At 34.1% G+C, this 15612-nt stretch overlaps 2 protein-coding genes across 2 annotated transcripts in view; one reads left to right on the top strand and one right to left on the bottom strand.

The window, feature by feature from the left end:
• Nucleotides 1-136: 136 nt before the first annotated feature.
• On the bottom strand, nt 137-13800 carry LOC109685421 (OX-2 membrane glycoprotein-like). Its single transcript, XM_074075226.1, has 4 exons — nt 13769-13800; nt 7903-8228; nt 6939-7238; nt 137-341 (listed from the first exon to the last, which is right to left on the bottom strand). The coding sequence occupies exons 1-4, from the start codon at nt 13798-13800 to the stop codon at nt 229-231; spliced, it is 771 nt and encodes a 256-aa protein (XP_073931327.1). The 3' UTR covers nt 137-228.
• The window catches only part of Slc9c1 (solute carrier family 9 member C1), a 79560-nt gene continuing 71602 nt past the window's right edge, over nt 7655-15612 (top strand). Inside the window, exon 1 of the mRNA XM_074075225.1 lies at nt 7655-7718. The gene's annotated coding sequence lies outside the window, so the exon portion shown is untranslated. The remainder of the gene's footprint in view (nt 7719-15612) is intronic.

The raw sequence follows: 15612 nt of genomic DNA, 5'->3' as shown, positions 1-15612 counted from the left end.
TCAATTTACCATAAGCATAAACAATTTTTAACAGTCTATTTTGATAACAATCCTAAGTATCATTTTATCAAGGACATACCCATGATAGCAGAACTACTAAGCGTAAGAAAAAGTTTTCCATCATTATTCTTTTCATGATGGATCTTGCCAGAGACTTGGGAATTTTTAAATTAAATTTCAATCTGTAGTTTTCTCATGTTCCCTATCACAAATAGATAGTAATATAACTTACGTTTTCTTTTTGAGAAGAATACATAGACCAACATTAATGCTTAATGAGATACATGAAAAAATGGAGAGAATAATAATAAGCACACACTCAGAAGAGGAACCAGTAGCACCTGAAAAACACAAACCAGAAGCATGTTCTCTGTGAGTATACTTCCTTCCTGTTCACTGCAGTGTCATCTTTGGACCTTTAATTCCTAATGCTTTTTTGACTTGCCATTGCTTCATTGACATTCAAATTCATTCTACCCAAAAGTGTACCATATTTGGTCTTTGTTTACTTGCTTTTTCCTGGAAGTATTTTATTAACATATATTATATTGTACAGGAGGGATTCATTGTAACATTTCTATACTTATAATGTTCGCTGGTTAGGTTCATCTCTCTCCCTCACCAGTCCTTCACTTAATCAGAATGCAGCAGGCTTCATTGTTCTATTTATGTAAATAAACCCTATTCACTCTCCTTTATTCCCTCCATTCACCCTCCCACCACCTACAAAGGCCCACCCCCTTTTGGACTTTTTTTATGGTTTTGCTATGTAGCCCAGGCAGATCTTAAACTTGAGATCCTTGAGGAAAATGTAATATTGACACTCTGTAAAATGAAATTTACAGAGTCTGTAATAACACAAGAAAATAAATTTATGATTATAACAAATATTTAAGATCAATGTGTTAAGCAATGTGATAAGAATTTTACAAGGACTGTGCCATTAATGTAGTGAGTACAATTATTAGGTACTTGGAGAAATGGAGTCTCTGCGATATTCAGAAAATCACCTGAAGACACAGTGATTATGTGACAAAACTGGAAAACAAGTTCTGCTTTGATTCTGTAGTTTTCACTCAATGAAAAACAAACATTGCAAAATTTTGAGTATCAACAACTTTTCAAAACAGCTATTTTGATCCATACTGTTCTTAAATTGAATTATAGATATCTCTTTCGTTCTGTGCAGCCTTTAAACATAACTTACATTTTTCACTGCACTTAAATTTAACAAAAGCCATCATCATGATTATCAATGACTGTTCACAGATACAACAGAAAAATGAATATACGTTGGCCCTTAAGGAAATTTTCTCTTATATTAAATGCATGAAATATTGTGAATTTTGTATTCTTAGGTCTTGTTATGGTAGGATTTTTTGGTCTTCCTAATTTCTCTAAATCATTTTTGTGCTCATAATAACCTTTCACCCCTTTTTAATTTGTTGCTTTAAATTTTTCATTGCCATTCAAGGAAAAAAGAAATCCTTTAAGTAGTTTCTTCATCCTTCAAATGATCTTAGAAATTTTGACTTAACTTTTAACTGCACAGATATCATTGTGTCTCAGTTTTTAGGTTTATTTATGTTCTTTTTCAATGAGATACTATATAGCCCTTTTGAATAGGCAGAAGGGACCAAATGTGAGGAATATGACACTAAAATGTGAACACATCCCTATAGTCAACATCTACAAAGCAGAGTGAAAAAAGCTTCATATGCACAGCAGAATCAGGGATTAATGTCCCTAATAGTCATCAAAAAGCTAAGCAAGGAAGAATCTTCTACCAAATTGATAACTGCTTCTTTACTGACATTTGCATCTTAGTAAAAAAGTAAAATTAACCACAAAAATCTAGCCAATAGATTGATGGGGAGATACCTGTGTTGTTCAATTGGCATAATCCAATTTCATGAATTAGTAAAATTTACCAGGAAAATGGAGCCAATTAACTTCATTTTCAAGAAACAGAAAAAAATAGCTCTAATGTTTCTTTGGAATCCTTTGAAAATAAGTAACAAAAATAACAGATTTTTATGCAAAACAAGAAAAATGTCAGCATGGCCTTCAGTGACAAGAAAATGTGAAGGAACAAACTTATAAAAGATGTAAAGCAGACAGAGGAATGAGTTATGCAGGTGCAGGATGAACCAGGGTAGCAGAAAATAGACCTCACCTGTAGAGAGCCCTGAAGAGCTAGAAAGTCCCAGTGAGGCTAAAAAGAAGGGGGAATGCAACAGAATTAAAGTTACAGCCCAAAACACCCATTTCCATAGTCCAAAGCATAACTATGGACAGCTAGCTTACTCCTCACAAAACAAAAAATGGAGGGATAGATTCAGTAACTTACTGAGCCTACTGTGAATGCCTAAAAGAGTCAAGGTGAAAGCCTTTACATTCTAATTTTTAGAGTCTCCTATGCAATTGCTGCCTTTTGCCTACAAACAAAAGCCTACCCCTCCATAAATTGCAGCCTTTAATAAGTCTCCAGTAAAGGCTTATCAGACACTGAAGGAAGCCCACCACCCAAATGAGATGCCTGAGTAAAAGAAATATAAAACTAAAATGGTAGGGGTAGGAGGAGTGGAGTAGATAATTAAAGATACAGAAGATAATTATTATACTTCCAAATTATTAATCTCAGATATATCTGAGAAGATATCACTTTTTAAAACTGAAAAATAACGCTATGAGCAAATTATATATTTTAATTTTTAAATTGCAAAAGGAATTCTAAATTGAAACCCTGAATGGCAAAAGAAATAAAAATCCAATGAGATGTTTGAGGACAATTTTAGAAAATTTCCCAGATCATATGAAGAAAAGAAAAAATGAATGTTTAAAAAGAAAAAAAAAATCTAATTAAATGTTTTTAATGTTGTTTAAACAGAGGTTTATAAAGACAGAACCAGATGAACAGAGACAAAATCTCAAAGAAATGAGAAAATTTTCACAATTGAAGGATTTGAGTCTCTGGATTGAATGAAATCACCAAATGTTCATCATGTTAAAGGATAAACAAATCAAACTAAAATTATTACTAGGAGAAACTATTATGTTATCAAAAGAAAATTCAGTAATATTTATTATAAAAATCTTCATCTGAGAGAATGGATGTTCCAAGATAATGGAGAAATACATTAGAAATCTGAGGGCAATTGTGTAACAATCCATCACATAATGTAATTATATAATATAAAATTGTATAACTATCAATAACATGATATAATTATACAATATAAGATTGTATAACTATCAATCACATAAAGTAATTACACAATGTATATTTATGCAACTATTAATCACACATAAGAGCATTATAGACTGCAAGGTAGATTTTGTGGCCTGTTAGCACAATACCAGAGACAACAGGAAAACTGCTCATTGTTTTCATTCTACAGAATTGATTTCCGGACCCAGTCTGGGCCAGGTGGTGCTGAAAGAGATGGAAGGGTGATTAGTGTTGGCCTAAATGTTAGTGTTCTGAAATAGTCTTATTTCATGCTAGTCATCATTTTGCCCTTTATTTTGTTATTCCAGAGAACCTTTAATTCAAAAATTGATGAGACGTTCTCAATTGACACTAGATTATATTCAGTTCACATGGCCAATGGTCCTGGATGTTGAAAAATAGTAAAGACCCTCTAATTAATGAAATTTCATGACTGAAGGTTTTGTTAGGTGGGTTTTAATAATGTTCAAATGTTATTCCCTTACTTATATTATGTTTAACCTTAAAAGTTGACTATTTTATAGGTAAATTATTGATTATCAGCAATGTAATATGATTCAAACAAATATTGTAATAAATGAAGTCATTGAAAGACCTCCTAATAGATAGCTTCCACAATTGTTCTCTGAATCAAACAATGTTGTCAATGCCACATACAGTGAGTGGTATAGTTGCTAGCTAGTGCTCACAAGAGACAAAGAAAGGAAGTAAAGACATGTAAATCCTGCTACTTACTAAAATTGGATCACAGTCAATGTTAAGCTGAAGAGAAAGATTTATTCTATTGACTGTGAAATAGGAAATGAAAAACAGGCTATTGATGTATAAATAACACCACTGGAGAAATTATACCATTTTCTGGGACACGATCCTTAGGGTAAGATATAAGCAGGATTGGGGTACCTTAACTGATATTCAAATATTGTTCTGTAGTATTTATTCAAACATAGAATAGTCTAAAGTTGTGCCAAATACTAGAATGGAAGTTGCATTTCTACCTTTCTTCAAGAGGAGGGAATGGAAACTCTAGTTGGTAAGTAAGCCAATATCTCTTCACCACTTCTGTAAAAAATATCTAAGGCTATGTGATGCAGGCTGAAAACAGCAAGTAGGGGTTCAAAGCACATTAACTACCAAGCATGGTGACAAGGGGCCTGTAGACATCAAGACCACAGGACTGCAGTTATAATGAAGAAATGGTGATGATCATTATGAGTTTGGAGAATAAAGACAGTTTTCAATTCCAGAAATGGCCAATTGGGCCATGGGGAACATTAAGAAAATCTGGACAAATTATTTTTAAAAGTCTTTTTGAAATACCAAAGGGTTACAAAATTAGGGCCTACATTCAGTAGAGGTGTTTGCTAAGCGAGGTAAGTCTGACATTTGGAGATACTTTTTCACCCCCAAAATATTGCCAGTTTTTAAGGTGAAGGTCAAAAATGAGATGCTGAAAAACTGACTTTTCAAGGAGTGAAACCAATTTCAAATAATCTCCATTTCTGTTTGAATTAAAGTAATCGGTCCCTAGCATAAACACTGAAACAAAGCAAAAGTAAATGTTCTCTGTTAAAAAAAAAAAAAAAGATAAAATCACCCATTACAAAAGTCCACATATATGATTCCACTTTTACGAAATGTACATACAGGCAAATGTGCAAAGACATAAATTAGACTAGTAGTTCCCTAGCACTGGAGACATGAGAGATTTGGGATACCACAAGGAGAAATCACTTGGTATGCATGGCTACAGTCATTTTTTAAAAATAGAATAGCAAGTCTTGGCAAGGACTACCGTGATGATTATTGCATAACCCCTGGGAGACAGACTTTACATGGTGAATTTTGTGTTATGTGAATTTTATCTCAATAAAAAATCATTGTCATAGGAAAAAAAGAGAATGTTTTTATTTGGGGGGGGCAGGATAATAAAAATGTTCTATAATTAATTTGCTGATGACTGTGAACTTTGTAAATATATTAAAAATCATTGAATTATAGTATGCAAATTATGTGTCATAGAGTTTTTACAAAAATACAAGGCTTTAATTATATCTAAAGTTTCTCATGGATAAAGTCTAGTAAACAGTGAAAAAAATGGCCATGTATTTTATAAAAGTAAAAACATGACTTACACCCAGCACTCAGGAGTCTGAGGCAGAAGAATTGAGAGCTCAAGGCCAGTGTGGGCACCATAACAACAATCTGTCTCAAAAAAAAAAAAAAAGAACAAAGAAAGAGATCTGGGTATTGGAGTGTCACAGAGTTTGTAATATAGATAAATTAGTGATTACATGCACCTAATGAATTGGAGTCCCAGAAAAAATATGCGTGAATGGACAGCAGGAACAAATGGAGAGGTAAGAGTCTAAAATTTTTCCAAAGTGAAGACAGATAACTACCCACAGATTAATACAAAGGATTAATACAAAGAGTGTATTAAGGCATATAATAATGAAACTAGCAAAAAAGAAACACAACCAGAAAATCTTATAAGCATCCAGAGTGGGGATTGAGGGAATAAAAGCAATAGAATTAGAAAGCCAATAGAATGAAATTGTCAAACCAATGAAAAACAAAGCCTTCCAAAGTGAAATTATGAATTTTGTGAAGATGTTCTTTAAAAATAAAGACATAGCCAAAAAAATCAAATGAATTAGCCATCTATGCATTTTTGAACTACAGGAAACTCAAAAGAGAATTTTCTGTGTAGAAGAAAGTTGATTCCAGGGAAAACTAGGAACGTAGTAAAAAAACAAAATGTAACAGAGAGGGTAAATATAAGTGAAACTGCTATAAATAACAGCAAGAACAATGACAAAAGTCTATTGTCATATTTAAATAGGTGTGAAGGTATAAAGTGAAAAAACCAATAGCACAAAGAGTGGGAGTTGCATTGTGGGAAGTGATAAACATATTAATTTATATTAGACTTTAATAAGTCAGGATGTATGTTAAAATCTCCAACTCACCAATAAAAGAAGAACAGGAAAATTATATTTTACAAAGTAATGGAGAACATGAAATAACTCCAAAGAAATCAGGGAAAGAGAGAAAAAGGGATAGGTGAGATAATAGAAGGTGAATAGTACTGTTGTAGATTAAAACCCCAAACTAATAGCATTTACAATAAGTATTTAGAGACTACTCTAGCTTTAAAAGATTACTAGGCAGAATACAGAAACAATTATTTACATTCTATCCTCTGACTTCTACCTTTATATTTGTCCTATGGGAGATTCATGCCTATAATTTACAGTTATGAAACAGAAGAAAATACAGCTACAGAGCTTGGACTGTAGTAGGGCAAGAAGAAGCCAAGAGCTGAGAAAGTCTTTCTGAGGTCCATGGAAAGGAAACAGATTTAGTCATGAAGGTGGCAGGGGTAAGCAGCTAAAAACCTATATGGAGGGGAAAGGGAGGGACGAGAAAGTGAGGGTCGTGTAAATGAGCCCAGTTTTCAGTGATCATGGCAGAAATTCAACAGAACACAAATGAAGAAATCAATTTCATAATGTGCCATATAGAAAGAGTTGATCCTGCAAGCAGGTTTGGAAAAGAGACTTAGTTATTTGAGAGTTGGAACCACACATGTAGACTTCATTGGTTTACAATTTCAAAAATACTGATTCATACAAACTCTTCCGGTAATAAATTTTAAAGAAAGATAATTATTTCCCCATACTGAGCTGTCACTTCTACTTACATTCTTGTTTTACTGACAGAGGAACAATTCTCTCTTCATTCCTCAGAGGGTGATCCATGTGCACAATCAGGTGTTGGAGTCCCAAGAACCGCACAGTCTCCAAAGAGACAGTGTATATTTTGGTGACGGTTACTGTGCCATTCTGGCTCTGATCAAGGTATTCCTTTGGTCGGTTCATGAGGACTTGTGAGGGGAAAAGAGAGATTTGAGGAGCAGGCTTTCCCACAGCTGAATAAATAAGCTCAAGAGAACCTTCAGAGTCAGAGATGAATCGGTTCTCATTTGTTAAGTTGGATACAGCTGAGGCAAAAAGAAAGAAAGAAAAATGAAATTAAATACAAAAGCATGTCATACTAGATTCCTGTGCTGCTTAAGACTTACTTTCCCCAAATTTTCATATGGAGCCAAATGCTGAAAACATATCCCTCTCAGATACTTTCCTCACCTTTTATGAAATCTCACAATACCAGTTCCTCTACTCACCCTTTCAACTTTCATTTAATCTGAAAACTACATTATACAAACCCCAATCCTTTAAATTTATAGCAACGGAATAAGGGGACTCTATGGCATTATCACTAGTGCTATAACATTTGGTTTATTTAAAGACTGAGAAATCCTTATTCTCTTAGAAGCTTCATCTTCCCTCTTTGTCCTTCTGTAGTATTATCTTTTATTCTTTTCCTCTCTTCTTTCAACAGTACAGTTGGATGGAAGATAGGCGAGTATAATGTAAAGAAATTAAACAAAGAGGACAAGGTCCTGCCTGTGTGAAAATGGGTAAGTCACATAACCATCATTGGCTTCCATTTTTATTTTTATATTCTCTGTAATCAGTGACTTGACCTGGATGATGTCTATTAATCTTTCATCCCCTAGCATTTTCTTTGGACCCTAACTTAAAGCATCACTACCCCTTGATTTCTACCCCAGTCATCTGACCCTACAGAAAACATTAATATACTCAAAATGTTAAGGCAGATCTCTCCTCCGTGGCTGCCATGTGGAAACACATTAAACAGACATTTGTAGCAGGCTTCATCTTCAAAGGTCACTTTCTGGATAGTTATGAATGAGGAATTGGGTTCAAGGATCTTGCAGTGCAGTCTGTCTACATATGGTGGAAGAATCTTTTCTCCATATTTACTACTATAAGTGCCAATATTTTGTGGGGAAGAATCTTGAATTTTCTGCCATGTAATTTGCACAACATCTTCTTGAGCTGTCCAGTTGCAGAAAATGGTCACATTTCCTCCCAATACAGCAGTCTCATTTTTCTTATGCTTTATCCTATATGAAAAATCTACAAATAAAATCCAGTATTAAGAGAAATGTATTTTTATAATAACCCAGCTTACCTTTATCATAGCACTTATCTCTCTGCCTTATAGTCAGCATTTTATTCCCTATGCCCCATCAGTAGAAAATGAAGTATGTAGCTGGGCCTGGTGGGGTGTGCCAGTAATCCCAGGACTGGGGAAGTTGAGGTAAAAGATTGTGATTCTGATTCTAGCCTTGTGCTACATATGGAGATCCTGTCTGAAAAAAGAGAGATGGGAGAAGGAAAGGAGGGAAGGAGGGAGGGAGAGAGGAAGGAGGGAGGAAGGGTTAAAGGAAGGAAAGAAGGAAAGAAGAAAATTACTGGGGATATATCCTCAGTGGTAGAGCACACGCCTACCATATGCTCAGGCAAAGTCCTGAGTTTGATCCCCAGAGCTACACACACACACACACACACACACACACACACATACAAACACAAAATCCTTATCTTCTTCACCACTGACTATATAATTTCTAGAATATGTTCTGGCACATACTACCTAAGTAGTATTTATTGAGTACAAAAGAAATTTTGAAGCATGTAAATTAACCAACATAAGACAAGCATAATTTTAAAATTCTTTTTGGTGGTGTTGTTTTACTTTTTGGGGATATGATCTCACTATGCAGCTCAGAATGGTCCCGACCTCTTGATCCTCCTCTATCTGCTTCCCAGGGGCTGGCATTACAGGTATAGAGCATGCACCTGACTCCCCACAAAAATACTTTGTAGTTAGTGGACCACAAATAACAATGCCATTAACAGATACACAGAAAGTATGTGGTAATTATGGGCACAGAGTCCAAAGATAACAGACAAGACTTATCCTGAGATTTCCAAAAGCACCGATTAACTCAGTCTTCTGCTACAGTAAAGGATTGACAGAAAGTCACTATCTTTCTGTTGGTTAAGAAAAAAAAAAAGTTTGGGAGAAATGACCCAAACATTGTATGCACATATGAATAAAAGAAAAAAAGAAGTTAAATATTTTCCTTCACCCCTCGTGGTAATAGAAAGGGGAATCTGATTAGGTTATTCTCTAGTAGGAAGTTGAAATGAAATTTTTGATTTTTCTTCATTTCTGTAGAAGGGCTTTTGAAAATTTGCTTATTAAGTGACATACATGTGTGTGTGCTTGTGTATGTGTCGTGTGTATATATATTTTTCAAAGTGTCACAATATACAATTGTAAACAAGAATAAAACCATATTTTCAAAAGTGTCATTTCTAGGTAGGATGAGGTAGTTTGCAGCTGGTTAAGACTTCCACAGAGAACAAGAAGAAAATTGGGTTAATTACACAATAATACATTCAAGTACATCAGGTAAGTGCAAAACCCAGAAAAATTAAATGGAATAAAACTTCAGAAAGAAGGGACTCAGTGGCAATAATCTGGGGCTAATGTCAGTTCTGTGGATTAGAACCTGGGCGTCAGGGAACACAGGCACCAGTGGTGACTGAAACCCTGCAGGGCTCCAGTGACTGGAGTGACAAATGGAGCACTTGTGGAGCTTCAGGCACTTGTCAGCTCCCCCACACCCCCGACTTAGGATCTTTGCTGAATTAGAAATCTGCATGCAGTGGGAAGCAAATCAAAATTTCAGAGACACAGTGGAAGTTTAATTTTTCCAGTCCCAAAGTTCCTAGAGGATAAAAATGTCTAGGAAGGGGCTCAAAAGAGTTAAAAACCTCTGGAAGGAGTGGTGAATTCACACTGGAAAGTGTCTAGCACTCTGTTCCTGGGGATTTTGTTGATCCAGGTTAAGAATCTGCTGCTGGGTGACTAGAAGATCTACAGAGCTGTGGGTGGTCCCTTGGCCAGAACAACAAGATTGGAGATTTAAGGAAATTCTAGAGCTGTCTCCCCTCAGGACAGTCCCCAAGGTCTGAGACTGTGCAGGTTAAGAAACCAAAGGACTAAATCAAACGTCTCAGAAGCGCAGAAGAAATTACTAATACTTTGATGCTGAGGAGACAAATATGCATCTAGCAGTATATGATTTAAAAGGTGTGATAAGCCAATATGAAATACTTTTTTCTTTTTCTTGCTCCCTCCCTCCTTCTTTCCCTCTCTCCCTCCCTTTCTTCCTTCTTTCCCTGCTGCACATCAGACCTAATGGCGTCATGACTGCCAGGCAGGTGCTTTGCCACTGAGGGCTATACTTTCAGGGCAGAAAATAATTTGAACTGAATATCCATGATGTTTTGACACATTAGAATTCGTGATAAACAGAGGCAAATGCTTATCCCTGAAAGCTGGACATTAGAAGAAAAGGCAAGAAATTGATGATACCTCCCATTTCATGCTGCTGGTCTATCAGTAGGAAATTAAAACTATAGAAGATAATAACAAAGAAAAGAGGAAAAAATTAAGAAAATTGTAGAGAAAAGGGATTATTTGTTATTTATAAGTTAATCAATTTAAACTGCCATGTTAATTTTAAAAGGTGATTAATTTGGATTTTGCTCTGTGAAAGAGAAAAGGTAAAGCCACAGATTTGGAGAAAACATATAATAATATAAAACAATTATAATAATATAAAACATTTATAATAATATAAAACATTTATAAATTACATATTTGATTCAGGACTTTTAAGTAACATTAATGGAAAAACCCACAAATGACTATAATGGGCAAAATTTCTGAACAAACCCCTCACTAAATTAATGAAGGATACACAAGACCTCACTGAAATCTACAAAATATTTCTGGGAAAATCCAAAAAGAGAAATAAATTGAAAGCTAAACCAAATTCAAGCATAGAACCTAAAGATATCAAATCTCTCCAAACTAATTTTAAGAGATTCAATGAAAATCTAATCAAAACTAAACCAGTTTCTTAAAATTTTAATTCTGGAAATTGACAAGTTGATTCTAAAAAGCCAAGAAAACAAACTGAAGACTTATTATCTAGATATAGAACTAAAGTAATGTAATGTTGGATTGAAAAAAAATGAAAATCTTTCAAAATAACAGTTCTGTGAATGGGACACATATATGGAAAAAATTGTGTATTACATAGTGACTCCCACCTAGGGCAGAGATGAAAATCATTTTCAATGTGTTAAAAATTGAACTATGGAAGATAAACCATAACTTTTAAAATAAAGTATTATAAAACATCTTTATGTCTATGGGAGCCAGTGATTTCTTAAGTAGGAGACACATCAACAGTTATTTCATGCCTCATTCCTTTCTTAGTAATAAGAAATAATAAAAGTTAAAAGTGAAGTTTAAGCCACCAGTGGCTCGCTCCTGTAATTCTAGCCACTCTAGAAGCAGAGACTGGAGAACAAACACCTGTGGTTCAAGGCCAGCCCAGGCAAAATGTTCATGAAATCTCATCTCAACCAATAAAAATTAGGAATGGCAACGCAAGCCTTTCGTTCTAAGTTTCCTGGTAGTGTAAATAAGAAGGTTATGTTCCAGGCCAGCCTGGGCATAAACTGGAAAGGCCCTATTTGAAAATACCTAAAACATAGTGGCTGGAAGCCTGGCTTGATTGGTAGAGGACTTACTTAGCAAGTACAAGGCCTATTTTAAGATCTAATAACTTCAGTTCTTCAAAAGATACATCCACAGAAATAAGAAGGCAGCCCACAAAGTGAGGAAAAATATTTTTATAAATATATTAGAGAAAGACATATCCTAGTCTATATGTTATTCCACAAGTCAATTAAGACAAAGAACAAAATATTTGAATAGGCACAAAAGAGAATGTTCAAATGGTCAATAAAAATGTTTAGGGTGATTAACTTAACCATCAAGGAAATACAAACAAAAATGAGGACTACACTGCTGCAGAATGAGTGAAATGAGAGGCAGACTAAATCAAATTTAGTTGAGGAGGAGTACAAATTCATTTAACCACTCTGTGAAACACTTTGGTAATGTCTTAAAGCTGTCCATAGGCATCTCCAATAGCCAGCAAACCTACTTCTAAGTACATACCTGATAGAAACGCATATCAATGGTCTCCAGAAACACGACACCTGACTCACAGAGGATTGTATAAAATGACTGTGCAGGCAAGGCAATTATAAATTACTGTAGACATTTTAGTTGCCATAGGTAGTTCAGTCCCTGCTTTGGGAAGGACCCAATAATGTATAAGGAAACTCAAAACAACAACATAAAAAAGCCAGCTACCCATCATTATTTCTGTAACAATTTCTGTAACTGCTTGGCCATACCACTTCATTATTTATTCACATGTTGTCTTCCCTATATTCTGAGCTATTGAATGACAGAACTACTTTTCTTCATCAAGAATTTTATTTATTTGTTTGGTTTTATTTGGGGCTGGGGATGAAGGAATGTGCTCCATCATTAAGCTAAACCTCAACCTCTGGTTGTGCATTTTAGGCACTAAAATACGTTAAGGAGAAGGAACACAAGACTGCTGTTTTCTTCTCTATCGCCCTCAGATTGTCTTTAGCATCTGTCACCCATCATTCAACTTTGAACCATCTTATTGAATTCAAATGATACTTTTCCCCAGGAGAAACCCCTTAAGCAGATGTTATGGCTTTTGTTCTATTCAGAGTGCCATGTTTTTTGTTTTCTACTGAATTCTTTTTTCATTTGCATGTATTACTTGTACAAAGGAGTTTCATTGTAAAATTTTCATACATACATATGTACTTTTATCTTACTCACATCCTTTATTACTGTTTCTTATTTCCTACTTTCCTTTTATCCTTATCCTACGACCTGCCCAATGATCCCCTTTAACTTTCATGACCTTGTGTGTAGTTCCACCCATTTCCCAGAAAAATTACATTATATTTCTTCTTCTTTATGGTTGAGTGAAACTCCATTGTATATATGTACCACATTTTATATATTAATTTATATGTTGATGGTCACCTTGCTGGTTCTATAGTTTGGCTATTTTGTAAATAGTGCTCAATAAACATGGGCATACAGCTATTTCTATAGTAAGTTTACTTTGATTTTTTTGTGTGTATTTCCAGATGCAATACCATTGGATCATATGGAAGCTCTTAATTCTTAAATAAATTGGTTATTGCCTTTATCATGAACTAAGCTGATTGTAGATGGATTGGGTTAAGTATCTCTAATTAAATCATTTTAAATGACTAGAACATATTATGACTGAACATCCATTAAATCCTTAAAGTATCCAGGTATCCAAGTTTGTTTGTTTTTTTTTTATATTTTTGTTCATTTATTCACATGTGCATACATTGTTTGGGTCATTTCTCCACCCTGCCCCCCCCCAGGTTTGTAATGATAGACAAGCCCAAAAAGGAAATGATTTAGATATTTAACATAATAAAAAATGTCTGGATGACAAAAAGAACATCAAAACAAGTCAGTCTCAAAATTAAAAGGCATATTCATTGTTGAATATGTTCACAAGAAATACTTCAAAACAAAACAAATTTTCTCAAGAGTTCAATTGCTTCTAGCTGATTTATGGACTCTAGCTTGAGAAAGTGCATATCTGAGAAGCACTGTCCCTTTCTTCATTCTTACCTTTCTTCCATTGTCTGTTTATAGTAATTCATGGTTTCAAATATGCTCAAAGTTCTTTCTAGCTACACAATTACAGAGCTACATGATTCATACTCTGATCACTTAGCTTCATAAAAGTAAGTAGCCAAAACCCTGGTGTCTATTTGCCACTGATTTCCAGCCAAACACATTTGAGAGTAAAAAATCAAGAATTACCTGATTCTTGTGAGCAGATGGAAGGCATCAGCAGCAAGCAGATGAGGTAGAGTGGAAAACCCATGGAATTGGTTGATTAAAAAAATCCTCAATAACAGTTGAAATACTTTATTTTCTAGCTGAACTCCAACACTGATACTGAAATTTCACCTAATTCTTCTAGGTGGAGCCAAACTCTGTTATCTCTTAATGAATAACCCTAAAATTTCCTCAAAACGTTAGGAAGTTTATACTTCCTGGTCGCCTAACCTTCAGATTTTTCAGATACTTAGTTGTATAAAGATATTATTCTAAGTATAGTTTGTATCTGTGACATTTAAACACAGGCTCTGAAACCTTATCTGTTGAATTGCAAGACAACTCAGTTAGCTGTCCTTTTGGGAGTATTACTGAGCCTTTTTGAATGTTTATGTCTTATTATTTATGCAAACAATAAATGTTAAGCTATCTCATCCCCAATGAGTGAGATTAAGTACATGACTGCTTTGCATTACAAATATGGTATCTGAAAAATATAACAAAGGTTATAGCACAAATAACTTGAGGCCAGAAAAACAATAGAAAATATCTAGGAAACTAAAGTTATTTGTTTTGCAGTTAAAAAAAATTAGAAGCCCTTAACTAGACTGAGACAAAAGAAGACTAAACAAAATCAAGAATGAATGGATAGTCATTCGTTAGAAGAGACTGCTATGAATAATTATACATTAACAAATAACAAAGAAAATATGTGCTAATTCCTAAATACTTCCAACTTACTAAAACTGAGACATGAAGAAATAGAAAATTTGAACATGCCAGTAACAGGTAAGAAGATTGAATCAGTAATAATTTTTCAAAACTCCCAACAAAATCCTGAGCTAGATTGTTTCATTTGTGAATTCTACCAAATGTTAACCCTCTCAAAAGTTTCAAAAAATTGCACAGAGTACATTCTAAACTCATTTATAAGATTAGTATTACCCTGATACCAAAGTCAGACAAGAACACAAGAAGAAAAATTGTAAACCAATATTCTTGATGAACATAGACGCAATATACTCAACAAAATATTGGCAAATCAAATTCAGCAACACATTTAAAGGATCATGAACCATGATCAAGTGAAATTTATCCCAGGGATGGAAGGATGACTTAACACATGAAATCAGTAAGTCTGATGCAAATCAATAACTGTAGTACGTCTTGTCTTAATGAAGGAAAAAAACCTAATAGTTCTCTCAATAGATGCAGAAAAAGCATTCAACAAAATTTAACATCTGTTTATGATAAAAAGCTATCAACAAAATAAGTATGTAAGGAGTGGTCCTCAATGTAGCAAAGATCATCTATGACAAATCTACAGCTAACATGATACTTAATGGTGGAAAACTGAAAACTTTTCCTCTAATATTGGAACCAAACAAGGATGCTCATTCTCACCCATCTATTCAATATAAGTCTGAAAATCTTAGAGCAGTAAAGCTAGAATAAGAAAGAAAAGGTATCCAAATCATAAAGGAAAAAGTTAAATTGCCACTATTTGCAGATAATAATAATCTTACAAAGATTATATTATTTATACTATTATTATTATAAAAACACTTTTAAAATGCCATAAAAATTATTTGCATAAACTAATTCAATAAAGTTATAAATAAAAAACTCAA

Source organism: Castor canadensis, chromosome 5 (genome assembly GCF_047511655.1).
Source record: "Castor canadensis chromosome 5, mCasCan1.hap1v2, whole genome shotgun sequence".
Taxonomy (NCBI): domain Eukaryota; kingdom Metazoa; phylum Chordata; class Mammalia; order Rodentia; family Castoridae; genus Castor; species Castor canadensis.
The sequence above is the reverse complement of the archived record's forward strand: the minus strand, read 5'-3'. Positions and strand labels throughout refer to the sequence as shown.

Bases quoted from the DNA above. Each gene is read 5' to 3' on its own strand.
- LOC109685421 (XM_074075226.1), bottom strand. From the start codon at position 13,800: ATGAATTACTATAAACAGACAATGGAAGAAAG. The intron at 8,229-13,768 runs GTAAGAATGAAG...TTTTTCATATAG, and splicing joins AAACAGACAATGGAAGAAAG to GATAAAGCATAAGAAAAATG. The intron at 7,239-7,902 runs GTATATTAATGT...TTTTTGCCTCAG, and splicing joins GATCTGCCTTAACATTTTGA to CTGTATCCAACTTAACAAAT.